Genomic DNA, 26258 nt, shown 5'->3' on the forward strand with positions numbered 1-26258 from the left:
AGCAACGCTGCCTCCTCACCCCGCAACACCACCGCGCAACAGAGCAGCCACCACCAGTATCAATTACAACAAAAATCAGAACAAATTGAAAATCAATCAAGTTCGAGCACACCGTTGGTGGTTCGACCGAACTTCGAGTCAGAGACTTTTTGGGTTTTGTTAATCGAAGAGGAGTGGTCGAACATACCCATGGTTCGACCGAACCAACCCCGTAGTTCGGCCGCACCAACCCATGGTTCGACCGAACCGCTTCACGAGCCTCGCACATGATTTTTAATGAGGATCGAACGATGATGATGCAATTGGTGTTGATAGCCATTAATTTGGAGCATTGATTTAATGATAATGGTTGATGATGGTGGTAGGAGAATGGAAAAATTAGAGCAGCCATGAATTTGGAAGAAAGGGAAATCGGGGAGCTGATTGTTTTGGGTGGGAATTGATGGGTTTTGGTTTTATTTTTCTTTTTATTTTATTTTTATTTCTTTTCCTTTTCCTTTTTCTTATTTTCTTTCTTTTATTTTTTTATTCTTATTTTAGTTTTCTATTTTTACTTTTCCTTTTAATCTATTTTATTTTATTTTCTTTTTCTATTTTTCCTAGTTTTATTAAGTTAGTATAAATACCCATTTTTTTGGGGTAATAAAAAATATGGAATAACTATCTATTCCTCTCTCTAATTAGTTTTTAGTTTTAGGTTAGGTTAGGGTTAGTCTTCATTGGTAGAGAGAGAAAGTGAGGTTTTCTTCATTAATGAACTTGGATTTTGAAGAAGGAGCTTGTTCAATCCTTTGTAGACCTTCATCTTCAATTAATGAGCAATTTCTTACTCTTTCTCTTTACCTTTGTTCTTGATTTTGTTTATTTGCTTTTATTTTTCTTCCTTGCTTATTAATCATGTTGATGCTTATTGATTTGATGATTGATATTGTTTTCAACATGATTTGTGAGTAGTCATCTAGCCAAGGGTGTGGGGATGGTGTAGTTGCTAATTGTTCATGCTCTTAATGTTGGGGTTATGTTAATGGTGATTAAAGTCTTTGCATGCTTGATATTCTTTAGTCTTTCTTGCAAGTGCACATTGTTAGTTGATCAAAGATGAGTCTTTACTAACAAGTAACGGAAGTTGACTTAGTTGAGATTCATTACTATCGATTGTTATTTAATAGTACCTCCTAGTATATGGTTCTAATGTGGAAACATAGAGGCTATGTTAGGAGAAGCCAATTGACCCCGGAAGGCGGCTAGATTGGACCCTTTACTTCGGTATTCATGCATGTTTAGTTTACCATTGATATGCTACTTTGTTATTGTATGGTCAAGCGTCAACTTCACCTACCCATTTCCCTTGGTGCCTTAATGTTTTATTTCTTGTTTTAGCATTTCTAGACTTTAGTTTATTTATCTCCTATTCCGGAATAGCTTAATTGTCGATAACATTTGGTGGTGTTTAATCGTTCTCTGTGGTTCGACCCCTATGCTTGCCTTATACTCGTATTAGGTTTGTTTAGGTTGTATAAATTGTATTTGATCTAGGGATAGACAATTGACGACGCGTTTATACCCTTGTCAGGTAACTCTATAGATAGAATATCCCTTGCACTCCTCCATTCAAATCATTCTCTTACCTTCCCCGCTTCCAAGTGCCTGTTTCCTTATCAATAAAGTCACAAACCTTCTAGTTCAAAGCTGCCCCTAGAGTTTGGCTTGAATTAACATTTGGGGGCTCCCCATTGACCCACGGCATGCTTATTGCTTTGATGCTATTCCCATTACCAACTTTCCACGCAAAACCTTTCTAAAAAGTACCTATGACCATTTGAATCCCAGATCTCCCCATTGAAGGGTTTCCTTTCCTGACATAAGGCTTGGCCATTGAGCAAATACCACAGGACTGCATACCTTTATACACCCTTCACAACAGTAGCTACGGATTTAGGTGCATTCTTGTTGCTTGTTTGAAAAGAAGGGCATCATTTAAGCTTGAGACCCCCCTGATTCCTAACCCTCCCATGCTTTTCGGGAGATGAGTGACAACTCTTCTAACCCAGTGCATGCTTGTATTCCCATTATTAGACCACCAGAACCTCGTGATCAGAGAATCAATTTTGTTGGCGATGCTCTATGCGATTTTGAGGCATTTCATAACATGAGCTGAGATATTAACCAGAACTGTGTTGATAAGTATCAACTTAGCTGCTTGTGACAGACGCAGGGAGGTCCACGAAACAATCCTTTCGGAAACTTTATCAATCAAATACTGGAAGGAGTGACTTTTCCTTCCTCGAATATCGATCAGGGCTCCCAAATGAATCCCCATATTATCTGTTTCATCCATGGCTAGAGTCCTTCTCACCTCTAGCTTTTTACTATCATCCACCCCTGGAGAGAACTTGATGAAGTATTTTTGTAAATTCAGTTGCTGACCCGAGGCAGTGCCAAACCTCTGAAGAATGTCCCTTACACGCATACAAGCCTCATCATTTGCTTTAAAGAAAAGCATTGCGTCGTCATTGAAGAAGAGATGTGAGATGGAGGGGGATCTCCTTGAAACTTTTAGGCCTTTGAACTGGTTAATATCTTCTGCCAGTAGTAACATTCTAGAGAGAATGTCCATACAAAAAATAAAAAGGTAAGGGGATAGAGGGTCCCCTTGCCTTAAACCACACCCGGGCAAGAAATGATTAGTGACTTTCCTATTGATGATAGCTTTGTAGCTGACAGTTGAAATGCATTGTGGGATCAGCCTAATCCCATGCCCTGAGAACCCATAGGCTTGCAATACCTTAATCAAGAAGAGTCAGTCTACTCTGTCATAAGCTTTTGACATATCAATCTTGACTGCTGTGAAATTCGACCCCTTTTTAGAGTTGATAAGATGCAATAGTTCATGGCTCAAGAGTATGTCATCCTCCATGTATCTTCGTGGGACAAAAGCATTCTGGTTCTCCGTAATCAAATTCGGGAGAATTACCTTGAGCCTGTTTACCAGGCACTTTGAGATGCACTTGTAGATTGTATTGCATAGGCTAATTGGTCTGAATTGATTAGCTAGCTCTGGAGTCTTAACCTTTGGAATAAGGACTAGGAGAGATTGATTCCACTCTTTGAGCATGTTCCCCGATCCAGGAACTGATGAACACTATCCAACACTAGTTGTCCTACCTCCTTCCAGTAAACATGGAAAAAATCAGCAGTGAACCCATCCGGCTCCGGGGACTTGGAACTGTGAATGTTAAACATGGCCTTTTTAATTTCTTGGTCGGTGAAGGGTTTGTCAAAGGATGGTTATAGTATGTAGTTTCCTCTGACATTGGTTAAAATTATTGACTAATTTGGGTTTAAATAAGGGTCTTATTAAATGATTCCAACCTGTAAGACTTAGGGCTTGTTCACATTTACTGAAGCGAGCTGAACTGAACTGATTGGAGCTGAACTGAAATGAATATTTTATGAGAGAAGGAAATTAGGAGCTAAATTGAACTGAACTGATTGGAGCTGAACTGAATTGCTTGGAGCTGAACTGAACTGAACTGAAATTAAGCTGAAGTGAACATACCTTTATTTTTAAATGTGTTATTGCCTTTTATTCTTATTTAATAAACTAGTGATTGATGAAAGCACTTTTATTTATCAATAGATAAGTCATGACAACTAAATATGCAAAAAATTTACTCTTACAACCCCAAAATCTTAGAGTAAGCTCGTAGTGCAACAACTAGTAATCATAAAAATGCTTTACAACTACCTCCGTTAACTATTATGTGGAACAAAGGAATATTTTATGTCTCACAAATAATACCCCTTTGTTGCACATAATAAATTAACAGAGGTATGTAGTAAATAAGAATTTTTTTTGTTCAAATTTGAAATAGCCTGATTGTGAGCTGCATGATCTGATTTTAATGCTACTCAACCCAACATTGATTCCACTTTTACTTGATTTGAGCCCAAGAATAACCAATATGATAGATGTTCCAATTTAACCAGAAGGTCTCGATTTCAAACCTTTTAGAAGCATTCAACATTATATTGTAGAGAAAGATCGATTTACATTCAGTTAAAGTCATCTGACCTAATTCAAATCGGAATTGAATAATTGATGCATAGATGAGGTAACACCGTAACACCCTTAAAACACTCACATACACGATGTAATCAAGTTGTTACAGTGTGAAATCTAGGAATAGTGTAACCAATAGTAGGCCACCGCTCTAACATGACAAAAAACATAATCAGGAATAGTGGAAGAATATGTTGTTAGACTTGAGTTGTTATTATAATAGATTACATAAATAATTAATAAATTAAACAAAAAAGTAATCACTAATTAATGTCAATTTTAATGAAATCTTTAGGAATAGAAAGTTCGGGGTTACAGGAACAAATAACAATTGGAGGAGGAAAGCACATGGGACAACGACAGCATATGGATAGTGGAGGAGATCCAGAGCATCTTTTATAGTGAAAAAATTACAAGAAAAAAACATGTATATAATATTTATTTGAATAATTAATAATTAGTTGCAATAAGTAGCAAGCAATATATGCAAGGATCCAACCAATACCAAAATGGATTGAACGTCCCTAGTGATTTATAAAATTGAACAGTGGCATGTGATGGTACAAGGGTATTTTGGGAAATTTTGGGAAACTATGAAATTGTAGACGTAGGACCATCCATAACCTCATTATTTCATCCTACGTCCTGAATGCTCTGAATTCGAGGAAAAATGACGTGGGTCTAAGTCTGTTGTTTATGTTTGTGTCGTATACCCGGAATTGGAATCGGTGGTTCCAATTGTGGCTAATTGTATGTGTTTAGTTAGTGAAATTCCAAAAACTTAGAATCGAATCCCAAATAAAATTAAATTGAAATTCAAATAAAAATTAAATTAATTGTAATGTATAAATGGATTCCTGAAATCGCTAATTGTTGTTCCAATTTTAGGTCCAACTAAGAATCAATTTGCTTGGTTACGATTTCAATTTTAAGGATATGGTTTAATTGATATCTGATTTTTTGTTAAAATGATTTGAGTGTCTTAAGTATCTAACTTATTCTTTGTGGCAGATGGGAAGGTATTTGATAATGTACTTTAGTTAGATTGGGGTGGTTCTTTGAAATTATTTACCCACCTAATGCAACTCGATCGACTTAGGTCCCATGAGACATCATGGCGAGGGTAAGCTACTATGATATAGCCTAGCACGAGTTATTCTATAGAACTAGCCCTCTAATTGTGAAGTTATATAAGATTTCTCATGCTACCTATGTCATAGAAACTTTGTCGAGTTATTCATGGTGTCCTGACTTTGAGTTGTCCCATACTTACTCTCTTACGCTTATCCCTAATTATGACCACACTTTAACTTTGTCATTTATAGATCTAGGTAAATATTATGTCCTTGAATTGAGAGGTCAATTCTGATTAAATAATTCATCTTTACTAACATTTACCACCTTCTCCACGACAATAATATGTCAAATCATATTTACCATCTTCTCAACATCAATCATGTAAAATCAAATGTGTATATCTAAAATTAATTGTAATATTGATACTGTGCTAATTACATTAGTACTAATGATGTACGGAGTACATATTACTTGAATGCACTCCTAGTTTAATTAAAGGGTTTAATATGTAAGTCTAGTTTATAGAAAATAATTATCCATAAAAGATTGTAATAATAATGACAATAAATCTAATAAATAAAACTACTTTCTTATGATTGAAGGGAATTGTTGCAGCCTTGCAGGTAACATAATGATGTGTAACAATGTACGTACCATGCAATGTATACGGATGAATAATTTAATAAAATTACCAACGACAAGCTTTGCACCTGAAATATGATGGTGACCGCTGTTTTCCTTGTAGGTAACAACATCACATTTATACCGCATTACATTTTTTCCTTAATAAACCCATCTTATGCAATAACGACTATTGGTTAGGTGAAGGTGATTAAATAAGTTTGAGGGAATGTGTAAAAAATTTAACGAATTCAAAATAATTATGAGCATAGAAATAATTAGCTTAATTAGATTGGTTTAAAGATATTCAATTGTATTACGATCATACTAAGTTAAGGGAGATTCAGTTAAAAAGAACACATTAGAAGTGTTACATTTTCGATCAAGTCATAACTCAAAATCTCCTGGTATAAATCTTAGCTTTTGTTTTATTGAAATAAGAAACTACTTTAAAAAAACAAATGGCTAGTGTCTCTACACAAAATTTTCCAAGAATTTCCTATTAAAAAAATTATTTATATCAACATTGATAATGTAATATACACTTTTATATATAACACTCCTAATTTTTCTTCAAAATAATTTGATAATCAGATATTGAGATCAACCAACAAAGTCCTTAAATAAATCCACAACGCCACTAATTGCGCTGCACCAAGGATCCTACATAACTATTAATCTAACCCTAGGTCCATATTTTTGAGGGAGGGAGGGTTCCCTTATATATTTCACCAAGTTTGGGGCACCATGGCTATGATTAGAACATGTAATGGACCAAGACGACTTCACTTTATCCAACACGACAGAACTTGATTCGCTTATGATAGGCCACAAACGACTTTTATGTGGACGGTGCATAGGGTGCATTATAAAACATAAAATGGCTCAATATGAGACACAATAGGCAACCCATGGACCAATACAAACAATATCAACTAAATAAAAACTAATGCTTATTAATGTGGTTTGTTAGTCTATACAAATTTGATTTGAATAAAAACGAATTGTTTTTATTCCATAGCTTGTGTTCTTGGTATGGTCGACGTGACATGACTCCAACAACCGGCTTGGCCCAGCATGACGCACAAGTCTTGTTTAAGAGGAACCATGCATCTATCAATAAGTCACCAAACTTAACCAAGGATATAAAACATTCAATGATATTATATGTTTATATCTTATATACAATGCAATCAATCACTTTTCAACCATTCATAAAAACTTTACATCCATTATAGTTTAATCAAATGAGACGAATTAAACAAAGTCAAATCACACTCTCAACAAAATTACAGCACTTTACGTTATTTCAGGTCGATAGCATACTACCATGATACTCAAACATTAATCGAATCTCATCTACATACATACATACATCAAGTCATCAATGCCCTCCCTATACCATTACTTATAAACCCCTCACCCAAAAAAAAGGTGAAGCTAAGATGAAGCTAATGAAGGTGTACCCCATCACATGGTAGGTTTACATAGAATTCTATAATTAAAATTAAAATAAAACTTCCACTCACAACAACACATGATATGATGCAAAAACTGCTATAAATTGATAACTCTACGATTAATGGAAGTGGTTTGTGACGAAACATGGGATCGATTGATCTCATGCACTTTAATTTTTAATTTATAAATTTGATACCCACATTAATATTTCATGTGCTACGATATTGCCTTTGCCTGCATGTCCCAATTTTTATGGGGTTCCTTTAAAACACAGCAAAACATGCTCTGACTTTTTTCTTTTCTTTTCTTTCTTTTTTTTTTTTTTTTTTCTCTCCCAATTATTATTTTTCTTTTTATATTTTTATTTTTTGTGGGATAAAATTAAAGTAGGGGTAAAATTGCATAGCATGCAAAACATACTCTGACTTAATGACTTGTATTATGAATGAATTAATGCATGTTAATTATGAATGAAGCCTTTATTTAGTTAAGTTAGGCTTGTCAACCTAAGCTAAATCATCATTAAGTTATCCATGTAGAGTTATATTATTTGTTGTAGGTTGAGGGAATGTACTAGGTTTTACTTTTGTTTCATTAGGGAATCAAAATTTGTTTAATTTATCTATTATTAGATCCTTTATTTTCATATAATAAGATGTTAATTAAAATTACAAATTTATGACTTCTTAAGAACAATTATCTCTCATATCTTAGTTGTATCATTACTTTGTAGCATGTAAATATAGTACGTTAAGTTTTCATACCAAATTTACGGATTACTTGTTGATAGATAGAATAAAATATATCATTCCTGAATTAATGTGTCTTTCAAACAGATTAATAAGTTAACATTTTATTGTACATATGACATTATGTAACATACTACATATTCAAATGATTTTCATTAAAGGAGGGTTAGTTTTTTCTTTTTGAAATTACCTCCTAAACATATATAATCTTCAAATTTATCATTTTGTTTGAAAATATTTTATTATAATCTAGATTTTTGATATGCAAATCAATCATTTTACCAACACATACAAATGCATGAAATAATTGATACTCGGTAAGTATAAATATGTGTGATAACATACACTAAGTCGGCAATAATTTCTACTGGTGATTTGAATTCCTTCATCTCCGATCCAATTGTATGATCTAATAATATATGTTCCCAAAAATTGGAAATCTTATACATAATTCCCAAAGAACTTCAATCATGGCTAGACCTTTATATAAGATCCATTCCATTTTATCTCATACCAATCATATAATTCAGTGTCTTTTCTCCCCTCTTGTCTACTTATCATAAATAAAAAGAAAAATAGTTAACGTAAAAAAAAAAAAAAAAAAAAAAAAAAAAAGGTAATGGCAGGTCCAAGTTGAACATATATAGCAAGATATTTCCTAGATCTATGCTGAAAATTAATAATTACGAGTACATATTATTGTGAATAAAAATACTAGTAGCAAACAACTCTTACAACGTATAACAAGTCACATCCACTACTTAGAATTCTGATCTTCTGAAAAATTTATTTAACGTCATTTTTCTCTCTCCTCTAAAAATACACCTCCTCTTCTCTCTCTGCTTCGCTGCACACAACACATCCTTTTCCACACCAAAATTTTCAATCACATGCAAAAGTCAGACACTACTCCTATCATCATCATCCCTCTTATTCACCACCCCCCTTCCAATTCCTTTGCTTATTAGACTTCACTTTTCTCTTCTTCTCTACTCCCTTTCGTTTTTATTAAATACGAGTCTGGGTCGCACCTGTCCTCAGCTGCGACTCCTCTAATAAAATGAGAGAAATGGCATTTCTCTCTCAGGATTACATGATGTACCAACCGCATCATAATCATCATCATGAATTCAATAACGAAGATGATGATCGACATCATGATCCTTCGATTTCGCTTAACATCCTTTCTTCTTGTCCTCCTCATCAGGAATTCCAAGGTCCATCTCCTCTCTTTTTTTTTAAACATTGGATTCGTTAGTTGTTGTTTAAAATTCATTGTCGACTCCCTACTTTTTTGTACTGTCGTACATGACAGTATTCATAATAATAAGTGTGGTATACTTTTTATGTGGGTTGTCAGATGGATAATTTTTGTTCAGAACTGCACCTACATATGATCTACAGTATCAAAAACTGTAGTAGTGACAACAACCAATCTTGGACAATGATAGCGGTATGATCCGTTATTAGCCAAGATTGATTGTCGTACTTATATTCATATCGTATGGTGCAGTTCTATTTGAGTATTAGTAGGATACTACAGAGTATGCTACTAATACTCATTTAAATCATTTAGGAACTATAAAATCAACAACAATAATTTCTACCCAAGAGTAATATAGCTAGTTAGCCATAATTCTGATTATATATAAATACTGCAGGTGCTCCTGGAGTTCCATCCTTAGCCATGATGAACAGATCGATGTCGTTTTCCGGCTACCATCTACATCAAATAGACCATACTCAACACCAAGATGATGTAGTCGGAGGAGGCGGTCACGAAGAGCACGAACACGATCATCACGGCGGCGGGGGAGATCAAGACGAGATGTCGGACGACGGGTCGCAAGTGGTGGTGGTAGGGCCAGGAGGAGGGGAAAAGAAGAAGAGGCTAAACATGGAGCAAGTGAAAACATTGGAAAAGAATTTTGAACAAGCTAATAAACTTGAGCCTGAGAGAAAAGTGCAGCTTGCTAAGGCTTTGGGATTGCAGCCTAGACAAGTAGCAATTTGGTTCCAAAATAGAAGGGCAAGATGGAAGACAAAGCAACTTGAGAAAGATTATAGCGTGTTGAAGAGACAATTTGATTCTCTTAAGGCTGATAATGATTCACTCCTTTCTCAAAACAAGAAGTTACATGCTGAGGTAAAACATAATTCTAACTCTCGGTTCAAAATTCAGTTCGCTGTCATGTCATTAGTTTAAATTACATACTCTGCTTTATTAGTAACATGATACTAACTCGACTTGAAATTTAATTAGCGGTTATATTAATAGTTTAAATTACACTGTTATAATTTGAAAATAAGTATTTGGATTTAATTTTATAATTACTCTAATTTGTTAATACAAAATTTTAAATTAGGTCAACTCGATTTATGATTTAAATCATATGTATATGTGCAAATAAAAATGAAATATAAAATTTTGCAATTATTTTAGAAAAGATGTATATGAAAAAGATTATAGTATGAAGACCTAAGATTTTCTCTTTGTTGTGGATGGTGTGTGACGGTTTTAATTAATTAATATAATAAGCTTGCATGATTAAACTTCCATGTGCATTCAACATGGCCAGAAAACCAAACCTAATAATATTAGTCTATTTTTATAATTAAATATCACAAAATCCAAATATCAAAAGTATCTTACTCGAGTGGAAGGATTTAAAGTTAAAATGCGCCGCCACCAATCGAATATAATATCATAATTTTTAGAAACTAAAGAATAGAATATACTGTAACAACCTTTTTTTTTTTTTTTTTTCTTTTTTTGGTGTGAAGACAAGTACAGTAAATAATTACAGTATGATACCCGTTCAAAAAAAAAAAAAAAATACAGTATAATAGGTTTTGCATATTACAAATGTACAATTAACATTGTGAAATTCTTGTATTATATATAGTGTTTTATAATGCAAAAAATTCAGACAATTAATCTGATCAATGGTTAAAGTATTATAATTCAGTTATATATGGAAACATTTTTCATGTATTATATTCCTTTTTTGATAATCATTTCCTGTTATAGTAACATTGTTATGAGGAATAATGTTGCATGTCTAGTCTTTAGATAGAAAACAAAAGTATTTGTATATGTTATCTAGTAGTACTAAAATTAAATGATTGTGTTAGTATGATTTTTCCTATTTTTTTTTTTAGTTTAAATGCGAAGTACTTCCGTGCTCAGAGGATGATTATGTATATATCATCCATACCGTAGGAGATGAGTCGTAGCTAATATAAAAGATAAGTTTTATTTTGAAACAAGAATACTACTTTAATTCATCATCACTAATTAGAAGCAAGAATCCTCTTTAAAAATCATATACTACGTATATGTTTGCATCTATAGCTTACCAATGTAATATTTTGTATCTTTAACACGTAAAATATGAAAATTCAAAACTGATAACATATTAAATTTAGAAAGTGGCTAATATTTTAGACAGCCTAAAATAGAAATGTTATTCATTTATTCCGTAATTAGGGTTATAGGAGTAAATATTGTTCAAAAGGACTTGATTTAATTTGGTTCAATTATATTTTAACAGAAAATACCCTAGATTACTAATAATTATTGACAATTTGTATTTTGTTAATATTTCATGCAGTTAATAACACTAAGAAACAGAGAACCAGCAGATTATGGAGCAATAAACCTAAACAATGCAGACACAAAGAGCTACTGGAGCAACAATGGTAGTGAGATAAGCTCAGACATGAACCTAAACAACGCCTCAAGAACCGTTACGCCTCGAACCGGAAGTCCGTTATCGACAAACCCATCTACAAAACTTCAATTCCCTCCAAATTCCTTCATGCCAACAAGTATAACCCAATTCTTACAAACCTCTTCTCCTAAGCCAGAATTGGACCTTCAATGTCCCAAAATTGACCCACAACTTCATGATGATACCTTTTGCACCATCTACGGTGCCGGTAACGGTGGTGGTGGTGGTGGCAATGGCGGTATCGAGAATCAACCACCGGCCTTTTGGGCTTGGCCAGAACAACAACAAAATCTTAATTAATTAAGCCAAAGCCAAGACAATGCAAGGAGGGCATGCAAAACAATGCAAGCAATTTAAGCAAAATTTCTTTATTATATATAATAAAGTCTTATTATTGCTAATGCTAAGCTAGATTTTCTAATATATTACGTAAAAGAAAAAGAAAAAAAAAATTCTAGCCTTCCAAGTTAAACGTTAAATTCTTGGCCCTGCAATTCTAGCTTTTATTATATATGTGTAATTAGAATTTTTTTAAAAAATTTATATATGTGATATTATTTTTTATGTTATGGTATGTTCTTTGTTGCTTTTTGATAATTGTTGTATAGTACCTTAGTACGTCGCGTATTCTGTAGTAAATCTCACTCTTTCTTTTAACCTTACAAGGTTTACTAATAAAAAGTTTCATTTTGCTATGATATTTGAAAATTTGCATAGTATAGTTACCTAAATAATATTGCATCTTTGTTGTCTCGTCATCTCGTCTTATATTTTCATAATTATCATCAATAACGATTATTATTTGATAGAATAATCATGGAACTCCAATCATCGGTAGAGTTTGTTATATACACCCGGGTGTACCGTACACCTGGGAGAAATGAGAAAAAATTAATGAGCAAATAATCTTAAGTGTATGGTACACCCGGGTGTACAGAATTGACTCTCAATCAGCAGTGAATTTAATATTATTGTATCACTCTTTGTCAATGAAATAAAGTTAAATTAATTATTACTACTTGGGTTACTCATTTTGTTAACGGACTTATTATCAAATTGGACGTCCAATGACTTAAAAGTGTAAACGTTACTAGTATCTCTGATATTACTTGTTTTTAAGTTTATTCGGAGCATTTTTTTGTTTCTAGATGAGTTGGTGATCGTAGGAAAATGAGTGTAAAGTTAATGAAATAGAATAAATTTAAGAGCTGATGAGTGTAAGAAAAAAGTGGATGAAGTAAGAAAAAGAGAGTGAAAATGCATTAACATTATGATATAAGATGAATTAGATGATAAAAAGTTGATTACCTCAAATAGAAAAACTAGAAGTGCGTTGATCACTGAAAAACAGAAACACTCCAATGAAAACAAGTTGAGCAACATAAAATGATCGAAAAAAAGGGGAGGGCTTTTATTTCAATAATATTCTTACAAATTACAACCAACCTACTTCTTACGCAGTTTTTCAATTTTAAGTTTTGGATATACTTTATCAAATAAGAATTGAGTCACTCTTTAATTTTATGTTTTTTCATATAAATGTCTAATCTAATACGGAGTATATTGTGCACAGTACTGTATATCTTTTAATTGACATTAGTAAATCTAGTTTTGTCAATCAAAAGGTAACTACTACAAAATTACACATTAAATATGAGCTGACAAGCTAAGGTTTTACATGCATGATCGATAATGTCTTATTATAGAGGAACTTTTACCAAAATGACTAATTTGACAAAAGTATTTATCAAAACGGCTAATTATAAATTTTAATTCCCAAACTAGCTAAATTTATTTATTTGAAGTGATATTATTTATTATTTATATTCCTTTGAACCGTTCAGTTCATTTTATGTTTTTTTTTTTTGTTTTTATTTAAAAGGAATTTGTTTTTTTTTTTTAATTTTGGTTTTATTTAAATTCTAATGCCATAGTTTAAAATATCTCATTAATTTGAACACAGAACAATAACAACCAACATAATATATATGCAGCAATTCTCAATTTTTAAAAAAGTTACACAACATAAACAATCACTCAAAAAAATGATCCAAACTTCCAATCAACCAAAAAAAATAAAATACAACTATTTTTTTTAACACTTAAAAATAGAAATAAATATATGTAAGTTTGATTTATCATACACATTAAACAAAAAAAAAAATAGTCCTACTAGCCGACATAAACAAAGAGTATACAATTAATAGAAATGAAAAAGATGAACAATACCTTAAAATCTCTTATCATCGTATAAATTTGCGGTAGACTTGATAGAACAATACTACCTGAAATTCCAATTTTTTGTGATTGATATTATCAAGACGAAAAATTAGTGCTTATAATTGTTTTTTTATTTTTTTTTATCGAAATTAGGGTTCTACAAGTCTGCGATTGTTTACGTTCATCGTAGTTTTGTATATTGCTTAAACTTTCCAACTTACAAAAATTTTAAGTAAATAAAAATAAAACAAAACAAAACAAACAAAAAAAAAAAATGAACCAAATCGGATCAAAGGAAATAAGAAATACTAGTAGATAAATTCCTTTCAAATTAATAAATTAACTAGTTTGGGAATTAAAATTTATAATTAGCCGTTTTGGTAAATACTTTTGTAAAACTAGCTGTTTTGGTAAAAGATCCTATTATGGATATATAAACTATTAAAGTGGTAAAATATTTTAAATTAAATTAAAAATCAGTAAATGAGTAGATAAATAAGGATCAAAGGAAGTAAAGTGAATAATCCAACAAAACAAACAATAACATTGAGAAATTGCACTGTTTAAGCTGAAAGTTAAAGCTTGATATAAATAAAATCAACACTTTTTGTGTACTAAAATCACATATAATTATGGACAATGTTATTAATTAAAATCCATAGATAAACCTTCTCATTCATTGGTAGAGTTTAAATAAAAATACTTAATGTCAACGACTTTAAATCATAAGGTCTCTTTTTAATTAACCAATTTTTTTACAAAAATTTTAAAAAGAGAGAAAAAAGAAATTGAAAATGGAGAAAAAAAAAAGGCAGATCTGTCAGCAGGTGGGATCCAGCTCTGGCATGTGGAATGGGGGCATGAAATTGAAAAAGATTCTCTGAGTTTCGTTCTTTTTTCATAAAATATAAAATAATATTAATTCTTGTTACAGTGTTACATAATAAATGTAATACGAAGTACGTAGTAAGATGCCATGTACTTGCAACCTTATTGTAAAAATTAAGATGATTTGATTAAAAGTTCTTTGATTGAGAGAAAGTTCTTTTGCAGGAAGAATTGAAGGTGGGCAGAGTTTTAAAGAGACCTGCCTAGTTGGCTGTTGATAATGTTATTAATTTGTGCCAAACATATTCTGTGGCCACTTGAATTTTCATACTCTATTCTATCCGGGTTTTTTTTTTTTTTTTTTTTTTTTTTTACATAAAATATACCTTGTATTGAATTAACTACCTGTTTTTTCGAAATTAAAAATTAACACCCATTAATGTCAAAACCCGTAGATTTCACCACCCTTCTCCAATTCCGGCCAGTTTTCTGACTTAGGGGCCCAAAAAATATAAAATCAAAATTAAATTTTTTGAAAAAAAAAAAACCAAACCCATCACTGTCACTTTCGATAGGCGGTAGCTCTGCAACCTCCGGCACCCCGTCCCCTTCTCCGTTTCCGGCACCCCTACCTTCCCCGTCCCTGTTTCTAGCAATCCTTTCCCTTCCCCAGTAAAATTGAACCAACAAATTAAAACCCTAAAAGCATAAATTAAAGTAAATTAAAAAAAAACGAATAACGCAACCTTGAATTGAGCAGAGGAAGCGGCGACATCGGTGGGTTTCCGTGAGGAATCAGCGACGTCAATGGTTTTTCGTGAAGAAGCGGCGATGTGGGTGGGGTTTCGTGAGGAAGCGACAATATGGGCGGGGTTTCGTGAGGAAGCGACGGGCGGGGTTTCGTGAGGAAGGCTGGGGTTTTTTGGGGTTTCGCCGGCAGGAATAGTGGCTGGTTGGGGCGGTGGGTAGTCTGGCAGGTGGTTGATTTGGATGGTGGTAGGAGATGGAAGTGGCTGCCATGGGCTTAGGGTTATGGGGTATTTTAATTTTTATATTTTTTTTAACCTATCATATGGTGACACGTATACCCTAAGTTGGATAGCTGATCGGAATTAGAAAAGGGTGCTGAAATCTGCTGGTTTTGACATTTATGGGTGGTATTTTTTAATTTCGAAAAATAAAGGGTGGTTAATTCAGATACATTTTGGGGTGGTTATTTACAAAAAATCCTTTTAAAAATAAAGAAATGTAAATAGGGTGATTGGGGTATTAAAAAATCGAGAAAAGATAGTGGAGTTATTATTGAATAGTAAGGGACATAAGAGGAAAAGAAAAAAAAAAGTAGTAATGAGTTTGAGTGAGACCATGAAGGAGAAAGATGTAATATAAAATGGAGGAATTTGCTAAACCCGGAAGTGCGATACCAAAAAAACTGGTCGCATTTGAGTAAGTGTAAGGCCACCCGGTTAAGTAAAATTAAGTTCAGTTCAGTAAAAAAAAAATCAATTAGGTAATAATCAGTAACTATAAAGAAAGAAATATAATAGGGAATCAATGAATTTAATTTAAGTCCAATAACTTTAAATTTCAATTAAGTAAAAATAATTTAAGTTCAGTAAAAATAATTTTAATGGGCCTTAATTAACACTTGCACTAGAAAACCGGCCATTTTCGACGGAAAAAATCCGTCGGAACTGGTCGTCGTAAAAGCGGTTGTAAGAAAAACGAACGACCTTTCCTGGTATAAATTTTGTCGGAAACGCTTTTCCAACGAAAATTTCAATTCGGTCGTAAATTTCCAACGGGAATTTCGTCGGAAACTTATTTCATGAAATTAAAAAAATACGCCGCACCACCACTGACACAACGTATCACCACCTCCAACCACATCAGATCTTCACCACCGCCACTACCACCCATATCTGACCACCACCCTAACCGAACCCAACCCACTTCCTAGCCCTTACCTAACCACCACCACCGGTACAAACCACATCAGGCCTCCACCACCGGCCACTACCACCCATATAAGACCACCACAAAACCAGCGCCACCAACTGCCACCACCACTAAACCCTTAGCTTAACCAGTCCCACCTTACCCAAACCCTGACCAAACACTAACCAAAACCCCATAAAACCCATAACCAAGATCCACGACCCACCTAAAACACCAAAATCCTAACCCAAACCCTGCTTGAACCCTAATCTGTAGACACCTAAAAATGTCTCCCCCAAACCAAACCCGATGATGAACAACCTTTCACCGCCATTATTGGTCGGGCTGAGTATTTAATATTTGGAGTGCTTAAATCCATGTTTCCATTCAATACATTTCATAAACCAATCCAATTCACAGCTCATTTCCCTAAACCATAACTTACTTTTCCTCTTTTCGTGTCCACATCAAAAAATCGAGAGAAACTGATTTTTTGGCCCTATAATTTTGATAAAATTATTATTTTTTTGAATAGGCCTTGAAATAAGCTTCCCAACAATATATCATAAGCCCAATTCCGATTTAAAATGAAGAAGATATTAGCCAAACACTAAACTCGGCCCAAAACCGACACCCTTCTACTAAAACGATCATATATTAAAATATACAAATGATTTGGACCTGATTTTAATCTTTTTAGAAAGTAGACTTGATAATATTTCCAATGATATATTATATGTCTTATTTCGAGTTACGGATCAAAAGTTATCATAGTTTTAAAAACGTGTTAAAAACTGGAATTACCGCGCATTAAGCAAAATTGGCATGGCACGACGCTTGATGACGTGGCACGGCATCTGGTACCATGACACGGTATTGTTCACGTGTCACGGTGATTTTCCGTGTTTTTTCCGCGTTCCTTTTCTCCCACACTTATGAGCTTGGACGCAAAAAATATCCCACGTCACTCCATATTTTGCCTTGTCACGGTGCACATGAAGTGACACAGGAATTCCCCGTGTTTTCTCCACGTGAACCCTAACGCGTTTTATCCTCCGTTGGTCTGAATTTGTCCCGCGTTACACCAAATTACCCCGCGTCACATGAATCCTTGCCGTGTCGCGGCAACCTTTGTCGTGTCACGGCATTATTTTTAGGGTTTTTTTTATCTTTTCTAGGGTTCTGTGTGATCCCCTACTCATTTCCTCTATAAATACCCCCCTTCTTTCTACAGTTCGGGGCACCAAATCATTCTCTCTTCCTCTATTTTACACCAAAAATCATTCTCTTCTCTCTCTCTCTCTCTCTCTCTCTCTCTCTCACATATTCTAAGCCTTAAACCTATATTCTTAATTACACCACTCTTCCCTTAAGCACTCCAAGGAGTCCATACAACACCCGAGGTTCCGTCCTTAAACCAAAGCGTGAAAGGTACCAATAACTGAGGGTTTGGACCAAATCAACTCTACATTTATTTTATTTAATTTCCATTTGATTTATATTTTTTTATTGTAGTTACTAACAATTTATTCACGATGTAGCAATTTAAAAAAACGTGCGGAATGTGAGTAATTAATTAATTTAATTACTTTTTTTTATCTTAATATTGCTAGTATCATGATTAGATTAATTTATTATTTGATTTGACTAACGCTATTATTCTTAAATTGCGTCCAATATTAATGTTTTTTTTATGATCACCATATTGCATATTCAAATGGAATTTGTAATTGAAAATCACGCCTAATAAGATAATTTGGACGACTGGTTTAGGTTCCTTTTTAATCTTGTTATTAAATCAAGTGATCACAATATTTTAGAATTATGTGTTGCATTAATATTAAACCGATTTAGTTTAATAACAGTTTGGAACAAATTGAATCTCTGTTTGCATGCCTTTGAAATCGCATGAATCACTTTTCATTATAAGAATCGAGTAGAGCCCAATACGGGCGAATGTGACTCCATGACTCACTTCGTACCATCATCTCTGATCCTCCTTTCGTGGTTCCAAACCATATGTAGTTAATAATCTCATGGATTATAAATGGGGTGTAACTTTCACGGGTCAATCGTTCTTGTCTTTCATTGTCCCTTATTCATGGTTGCCTTTTATGATCCGTGAACGGTTTACAAGTTCCTTAAAAACTTGTTGGCGGCTCCCTACTTTCCTTGTCCCTAATCGTATAATGTCAATTCCCACTTCCTATGAGTGCAAAATATATTCACCACATGCTTTAACGTAGGCGCATTTCGAACAACGCCTACAATTTGGCGACTCCACTAGGGAGGATTCTTGGTTATATATCAATTTGAGTGATCGGTATTTAATTAAGATGAGTGGATGAGACTTGAAAGATTCTTGAATTGTATTCCTGCGATTAATTTGGCATTTTTGCATAAGCATAGACGTTTTAACGTCATATTCAGGTCTGTCCCATAGGAAAAATTGAACAACCTGATTGAGAACAAAGGAAAAAAGGCACCAGTCAGATTTCCTAACTGTCACACCACGACAGAACCTGCCATGTCACGACACAGGGCACCGTCACACGGTGTTCAGCACCGTGACACGCTAAATTCTGCCGTGTCACGGCAGTCCTGAAATATTTCCAGTGGTTTTATTTTACTTTTTCACAGTCAGCTTCCTTTGATTTTTCTGAAAAAACGTATGTGTTCTACATACGTCTTAGCCCCGAGGGATTTAAACTCTATCAACCTAAAAACTCTCATGGCAATAAGGGTTCATTTGAGTTATTAAATCCACCCAAACCATGGAGTCGAGTTCGATTTCGTCACGAATTTGCGGAGCCGGCCGCTTGCATACACCCTCAAGAGAGGCTGCCTTGCTAACGCGTCCAAACTCTTAACCATGTACCCTTTTAACACCAAATAAACCTAACCATAGTGGAACGTAGAACTTGACCTTAGGTTTTGAACTCTTCTTTGCATCATTGTGCCTATGTGTCCTATGTGTATATATTTGATCGTTTTGATCCTAACCTTAACGATCTTTCTTTGTTTATGGTGGTTTATTTTATGACTTACTAATGCCAATAGACCGTACTCACTTAGTAATTAGCGCAAACACTAAAATAAATAAAACAAAAAAAAAATCACATACTTCCTCTGTTCTTTTTTACTTTACCTGTTTCTTTTATCACGCTTGCCAATGCAAAAATTTAACGATCAATAACTTAAATTCTCCGTAAGTATAAATTATAAAAGTTATATATTATGATAGTACTTATTGAGACAAATCCAAAAAGATCATACATGAATATATTTTTCCTCACATATTATTCACAAAAGACGGTCAAAGGAGGGGTGGTGAATAGTGTAAAAGTCAAAGCGGGTGAAGTAATAATGAACAGAGGAAGTAAAAACCTGGAATTGATTACCGTGCCACTGCAAAAAACACTGCATCACGGTAATCAGCACCGTGTCACGGCATCATGTACCGCGCCACGGTGCAGGTTTGCCGTGTCACGAAAGTTGCGCCGTAACACTGCACGGTGCCCAAGTTTAAGTCCAGTCAGCCCCTATTTTGGTCTTCCGTACTAATTTGGTCCGCGTGTCAGTCATTTTGGTTATTGTTCACATGTCTAGCAATATACGATCATACCACGAGTCTTATAACATCACTTAATCACTCACGAGTCTAGTATTAGTCGTCCACACACTTTCTTTATTTTTCGACTTGAGTCGTGCACCAAGTCGTTTATGATCGTATACTAGGTTCACACACCCCCTTTTCCATCATAATAAAAGATGAGTGGAGTTTTCTCACCTGTGTTCAAATATCTATTTCTTTTCCTTTTCTTGCCTTTCTGGAGCAATGAGTCAAACAATTAAGTGAATTTATATCATTTCACAGTATTTGGTCAAGGAGCAGGGCACTACTAGAAAACAGGCTAATTGCGACGGAAAATTTTCGTCGGAAACACCCTGTTTTTCGTCGTAACCGATTGTCGGAAAAACACCCTTTTCCGACGGAATTTCCGTCGGAAATGGGTTTTCCGAAGGAATTTCCGACGGATTTCAGTCCGTCGGAAGTATTCTCAAGCCCGGCGAAGTCCGTCGAAAAATTCCGACGGACTTTGAATTCCGTCAGAAAATTCCGACCGTCTTTAAATTCCGTCGTAAATGCCCGATGGAATTTCCGTCGAAAAATGCTTTAAAAAAACAAAAAAAAAGCACACCGCCACCCCGTACCACCGCAAGCTGTCACCCCACACCATCTACCCCCACCTCACACAACCAACCAACCAACCCCTCACACAACCAACCAACCCCTCACCAAGTCACCAAACCCACACCCAACCCCACCAACCGTATCACCAGCCCACACTAGCCCGTTGCACCACCACACCAGAACCCTACCCACCAGCCACCTACACCAGATCCACCACCCCACTACCCACCTACAACCACCACCGCCACATCCACCTAACCATATTTACCACCCCACCACTCACCTAAAATCACCACCGCCACCACAAAAAATCATCACAACCCAGAAATTAACAAAAAAAAAAAAAAAAAAAAAAAAAAATTAAAATCCGAACGCAACCCCCCAAACACGATCTCCATCCAACATCCACCACCCACCATTACCATAAATTGTAAAAAATAAAATCCAATAAAACAACAAAATAAAATCAAAATTGCAAGAAACGAAATACATACCTTAATTAGACCACACATAACCTCGAAATTGGGTTTAAGAGGTCAAATTCGACCATGAAAACTCTAGATCTAGAGTTTTCATGGTCGAATTTGACCTAAAAACCTATAATTTCAGCATGAGAAGAGAGAGAAAGGACGCAAAAAAGATGAAAATTGTTGTTGTTGTTGATGCCGGTGAGGGTATTGTTGATGCCGGTGAGGGTGTTGTTTATGACGGTGTTGCTGTGGGTGGCGATGGTGAGCGATTTGAGCAGGAGAACAAGATAGAAAGAAGAGGAGAGGAGAGGAAAGAAGAAGGAGAACGAGAGAGATAGAATGAGCAGGAGAATGAGATAGAAGAGGAAGGAGAACACGAGAGAAGGAGAGGAGATAGAAGAGGAAAGACAAAGAGAAGGATAAAGGGAGAAGAGGCGGAAATTATTTTAGAGGCCTGTTAAGGTTTCTATTTCCCTAAAAAAAAAGTTTATGTTTTTTTTTTTAAATTAATTTCCGACGGAAAATTCAGTAGGACTATAAATCCGTCGGAAAAAGTAATTTCCGACGAAAATATCCGTTGGAAAGCACATTTATTCCGACGGATTTTTTTCCATTGGAAATTTCCAACGGATTTTCGACGGATTTGTAGAATTCGTCGGAAATTTCCAACGGAATTAAAATCTGTCGGAAATTTTGATTTTTCCGACGAAATAATGTGTCCGTCGGAACTAGTCCGTCGTAATTTGGTTGTTTTCTAGTAGTGGGGGTAGATTGGTACGGTTCGAGGTATTTCCGCATCAACCTCTTAAACCGAAGAGGCGTTCAAAGAAAACTTTGCCATCTCCACATTACTTATCACCTTTCAATGGCCACTAAGGAAGATATTGAGAATATCAACAAATCCATCGAGGCACTGTTTGCCACGATGAAAACCCTTACCACTAGGGTCACTACCGTGGAACAAAACAAGGTCATTGTTTATACCCTTGACAAATTGAAGGAACATATGAGTAAGATTTCTGAGGATTTCACTTATGTGGAACAGCCTCCCACTCCTTTGGATGTGAAAGACAGGCTTCCTGAAAAGTTCTCTACTGTTGATATTCCAAAGTTCAAGCCTACTGACAATCTAATATTCCATTTGAAGGCGTTCTTTGCAACCATGGCTCTTAAGGGATTGGACGTAACACTCTTCCCTACGGTGTTCCCTCTCTCCTTAGAGCATGCTTGCCAACAATGGTTTATTCCCTAGATGCCAAGTGTACTGCGACTTGGCAGGATGTCACCGATAGTTTCATGATTCATTACAAGTGTAACATTCAAGCCAAAACTTCTGAACGTGAACTCTCCATTCTCAAACAAAAAGAGAATGAAGGCTTCACTGCTAATCTGAATAGGTGGAGGGAAACGACTTCACTCTTGGTAGATCCTCCCAAAGAAAGAGAGATGGCTTGCCTCTTTATTTAAAATCTGATTCACAAGTATAGAGAACATCTCAAATTTCTTCCACTGAACACTTTTGAAGCTGTATACGACATCATTATTAATATCAAGGATGAACTAATAAAGACTGCTGGTAGTAACAATAATAATACTTGGAAAAACAAGAATAACAACTGACAGGGTAAAGTCGTATCCCCTAATCAAAAGTAATTGCCTAAATCACTAACTAAGGTAGATAGGGAAGTAGGGTCGAACTCCACAGGGAAACAGGTCTTTTTAATTCTAATTAATTAATATAATCTAAATTATCCAAGTAACTAATATTTTGAATGTGAATTCTATATTACGAAGAATGAGTTTAGGGAGAAAAGAATCAATAATAAGGAAACCTAGGATCACAGGTTCACCAATAATTAATATTCCGGGATAGAATGAAGTAATTAATAATTAACAATGCATAAATAATATGATTAACAGGCTCTCGCAATTTATTAACCAACATAGATCTAACAGGCTCTCGCAATTTATTAGACCTAAGTTCCTATTAAAAATAGCCTTTAATATTAAATCAACATCTGCTCGATTCATCAATTCAATATTGCTAAACATTCACAACCAAATTACATCTGCTCGATTCATATTCTAATTGCAAAGAGTTAAAACAATTCAATAGGAAATTATCATGCAATATCAACAATCAACAATAACAAGCTATCCCTTCATATTAATTATGGATCCCCTTAAACCCTAGAATTAAACTACTCACTAATCATCATAACTAATCCAATCAAATAAACAATTAAAAACATAAACAAGAAAATAATTAAGATAGCTGAAATTAAAAAGGGAAGAAATTGTACCAAACTAAATCTGGAATTAATGAAGGAATTAAGAACAAGAGTTAGAGAGAATTTAAGAGAGAGAAAAATACTAAGTAGAGAGAGAAAGTCTAAGAAGAGCCAGGTCCGTAAATAATCTGTACAAAACTTATATATACTTCCCCTAAAACAAGAATTAACTAAACTAAATCAGTCACTAGGAAAAACACGCGCCCGATCGGGCGAAGGGGCGCCCGATCGGGCCCGCCTTTTTTCCTATGCTCAGTCTAAAGTGCCGCGCCCGATCGAGCTCACGCTCACCCGATTGGGCACGCCTTTCTTGATAGCCTTCATGCGCGCAACCGCCCGATCGGGCGTATGCTTGCCCGATCGGGCCCGGTCTTCATCTTCGAGGCTTGGACTTCGATTGGGCTAGATTTCTCGGCCCAATCCATATTTCCTCCCGGGTCTCGAATACATGGTCCAATTGCCTCGTGATCCAAATAACCGAGCCCTTTATCACCGGCTCGATGGCTCTAGCCAGCCTTGGGCTCCAAAAGTGGTCGTGTTCCTCCAATGCTCGTAGTCGCTTCATAAAAATCCCGGGAAAATACTCTAAAGGTGTAATTCCCTGCAAAACTTAACCAAAACTACGAAAACACTAGAAAACACATATTAGCAATAAAAGTGGCCCCAAAAGGCCAAAAACACTACTAATTATGACCGAGGGACGGGGGTAAAATACTATATAAAATAGACATATCAAACTCCCCCAAGCCAAACCTTTGCTTGTCCCTAAGCAAAGAGCTCATCAATGAACATATAAAACATACTTCACCCCAATCAACAAATCAAAAGCCAACGATTCAAGGTAAAATTAAACAAACATGCTTCGACGTCAATCAATCTTATTCATCTAATCACCCTTCCTCCCCAACAATTGTCAAGTAGAACAAACCACAAGAGCATATAGAATACAAGACTAGTGCTCACACACTCGACTCTCATTTATGTGGCGAGTAAAGAATGTACTCGATCGCTCTCCACCCAAACCCCTTTAATGTGAACAATGCCCTCCCAACTCACACTCTCGTGTATATAAAAACATTGAACGCTCATCCTACTAGTCGACTCGAAATATGTCAAGTCATAACTTGCATTGAAAAACAACACTTTCACATTCACATAACTTCTATGCACATGGTCGGAAGGTCTTTTAAGCTTGTAATGTAAGGCTAGGGTAAAGGTAGGATAAATTTGGGATTATGTGAGAGAAAAGCTATGCATTAAGGGAGCCAAATCCTAATAAAACCATGATCAAAAGTAATGATCATACACATCTCCAACATAACCAACTCCAACAACAACCAAATATAATCCAAACAATAAAACAATCCCAACACTCACAAATTCACTCATAAAAACATGATAGTGTAGAACAAGAGTGAATAACAAACCTTGAACTCATAACTTGAAATATTTACATTGAAACTCAACTTTTTTTTTCTTTCTTTCGATTACCCTTCACTTAGAACATTTGAACATCAAGCATTTTTTCTCTTTTTTTTTTCTTAGAAGTTCACTTTCTTTTTTTTTTTTTTTTTCATATTTCTCACTTTTTTTCTTTGAACTTCTTTTTTTTTCATCACACTTTTATTTTCTCAAATATATACAACTTTCAAACTCATATAAACAAAAATATGATCAAGAACAAATTACTTTTCAAAACCCACCCAAATTGTGCAAATAAAGTGCACACTACAAACTCCCTCACCTCACTCACTAATAGCTCCCCCAAGCCAAGCTTGGGACTAGTAACCAATGGGGCAATTAAGGCTTGTAATGTGGCTATAAACAATAAAAGGGCACAAGCAACAACATGGGTGACAAGAAGGGAACAAATGTATCTAAATATCTCTGAAGGCTACCTAAGGAATGAATGCCTTCGTCCTCCTCATGTGCATATTATAAAGTCATGAAACACTACTCATAGTTGCAAATCAATACTCAAATTCATTGACATACCAGGAATTATGGAACTATCACACACTTCCTAACCAAATCAACTAGTCAGGCACTATATTCACAAGTAGTTGGACAAAATTGACGCAAGTTAAGGAATCCAAACAATTAGACTTCAAATCATGACCAACAAATCCACAATGTTCATCATCAAATACCAAGAATCAAAATAATTTTCTCAAGTATGGGGCACAGGGAAGCATGATTTATAATTCATTGGAACGTATTTTTGATTTTTATTTTTCCAATTTTTTTGTATTTTTCATAAATAAGAAAGCAATAAAAAACTATACTAGAAAGCAGATAAAGGGAGAGAAGGAAGAGAATTTCGAAGGGAGATAAAGAACACCCCCCCCCCCCAAGCCAAATCAAGCAATGCCCTCATTGACTTGGGAGAGTAGCCTACTCCTCATCCTCATCCATCCTAGAGTACCCTCCACCGTGGCTAGAGCCGACCCCACCATGGCTAGAGCCACCACCACCATACCCCGAACCACCGACATAGTAGTTAGGGTCTACATTCCCACCCATACCCCCATATCCGTGGACCGAAGAGTAGTCCACATAAGTACCATAAGCACCGGGGTTAGAATACCCTCCTTGGGGGTATTGGAACCAA

General features: G+C 35.0%; 2 protein-coding genes across 2 annotated transcripts; one reads left to right on the forward strand and one right to left on the reverse strand.

Moving 5' to 3' along the window:
* Nucleotides 1–2122: 2122 nt before the first annotated feature.
* Nucleotides 2123–2599, reverse strand: LOC145642889 (uncharacterized). The gene has a single exon (XM_081694050.1). The coding sequence runs from the start codon at nucleotides 2597–2599 to the stop codon at nucleotides 2123–2125; it is 477 nt and encodes a 158-aa protein (XP_081550176.1).
* Nucleotides 2600–8990: 6391 nt separating this feature from the next.
* On the forward strand, nucleotides 8991–12274 carry LOC145641804 (homeobox-leucine zipper protein HAT7-like). The gene is made up of 3 exons (XM_081692773.1): nucleotides 8991–9188; nucleotides 9633–10117; nucleotides 11586–12274. Exons 1-3 carry the CDS (start codon nucleotides 9032–9034, stop codon nucleotides 12003–12005), a joined length of 1062 nt encoding a protein of 353 aa, XP_081548899.1. The 5' UTR covers nucleotides 8991–9031; the 3' UTR covers nucleotides 12006–12274.
* The last annotated feature ends 13984 nt before the right edge of the window (nucleotides 12275–26258 follow it).

Source organism: Chenopodium album, chromosome 8 (genome assembly GCF_948465745.1).
Source record: "Chenopodium album chromosome 8, dcCheAlbu1.1, whole genome shotgun sequence".
In the NCBI taxonomy this organism is placed as follows: Eukaryota; Viridiplantae; Streptophyta; class Magnoliopsida; order Caryophyllales; family Amaranthaceae; genus Chenopodium; species Chenopodium album.

Bases quoted from the DNA above. Each gene is read 5' to 3' on its own strand.
- LOC145642889 (XM_081694050.1), bottom strand. From the start codon at position 2,599: ATGTTACTACTGGCAGAAGATATTAACCAGTTCAAAGGCCTAAAAGTT.
- LOC145641804 (XM_081692773.1), top strand. From the start codon at position 9,032: ATGAGAGAAATGGCATTTCTCTCTCAGGATTACATGATGTACCAACCG. The intron at 9,189-9,632 runs GTCCATCTCCTC...TAAATACTGCAG, and splicing joins TCCTCATCAGGAATTCCAAG to GTGCTCCTGGAGTTCCATCC. The intron at 10,118-11,585 runs GTAAAACATAAT...TATTTCATGCAG, and splicing joins ACAAGAAGTTACATGCTGAG to TTAATAACACTAAGAAACAG.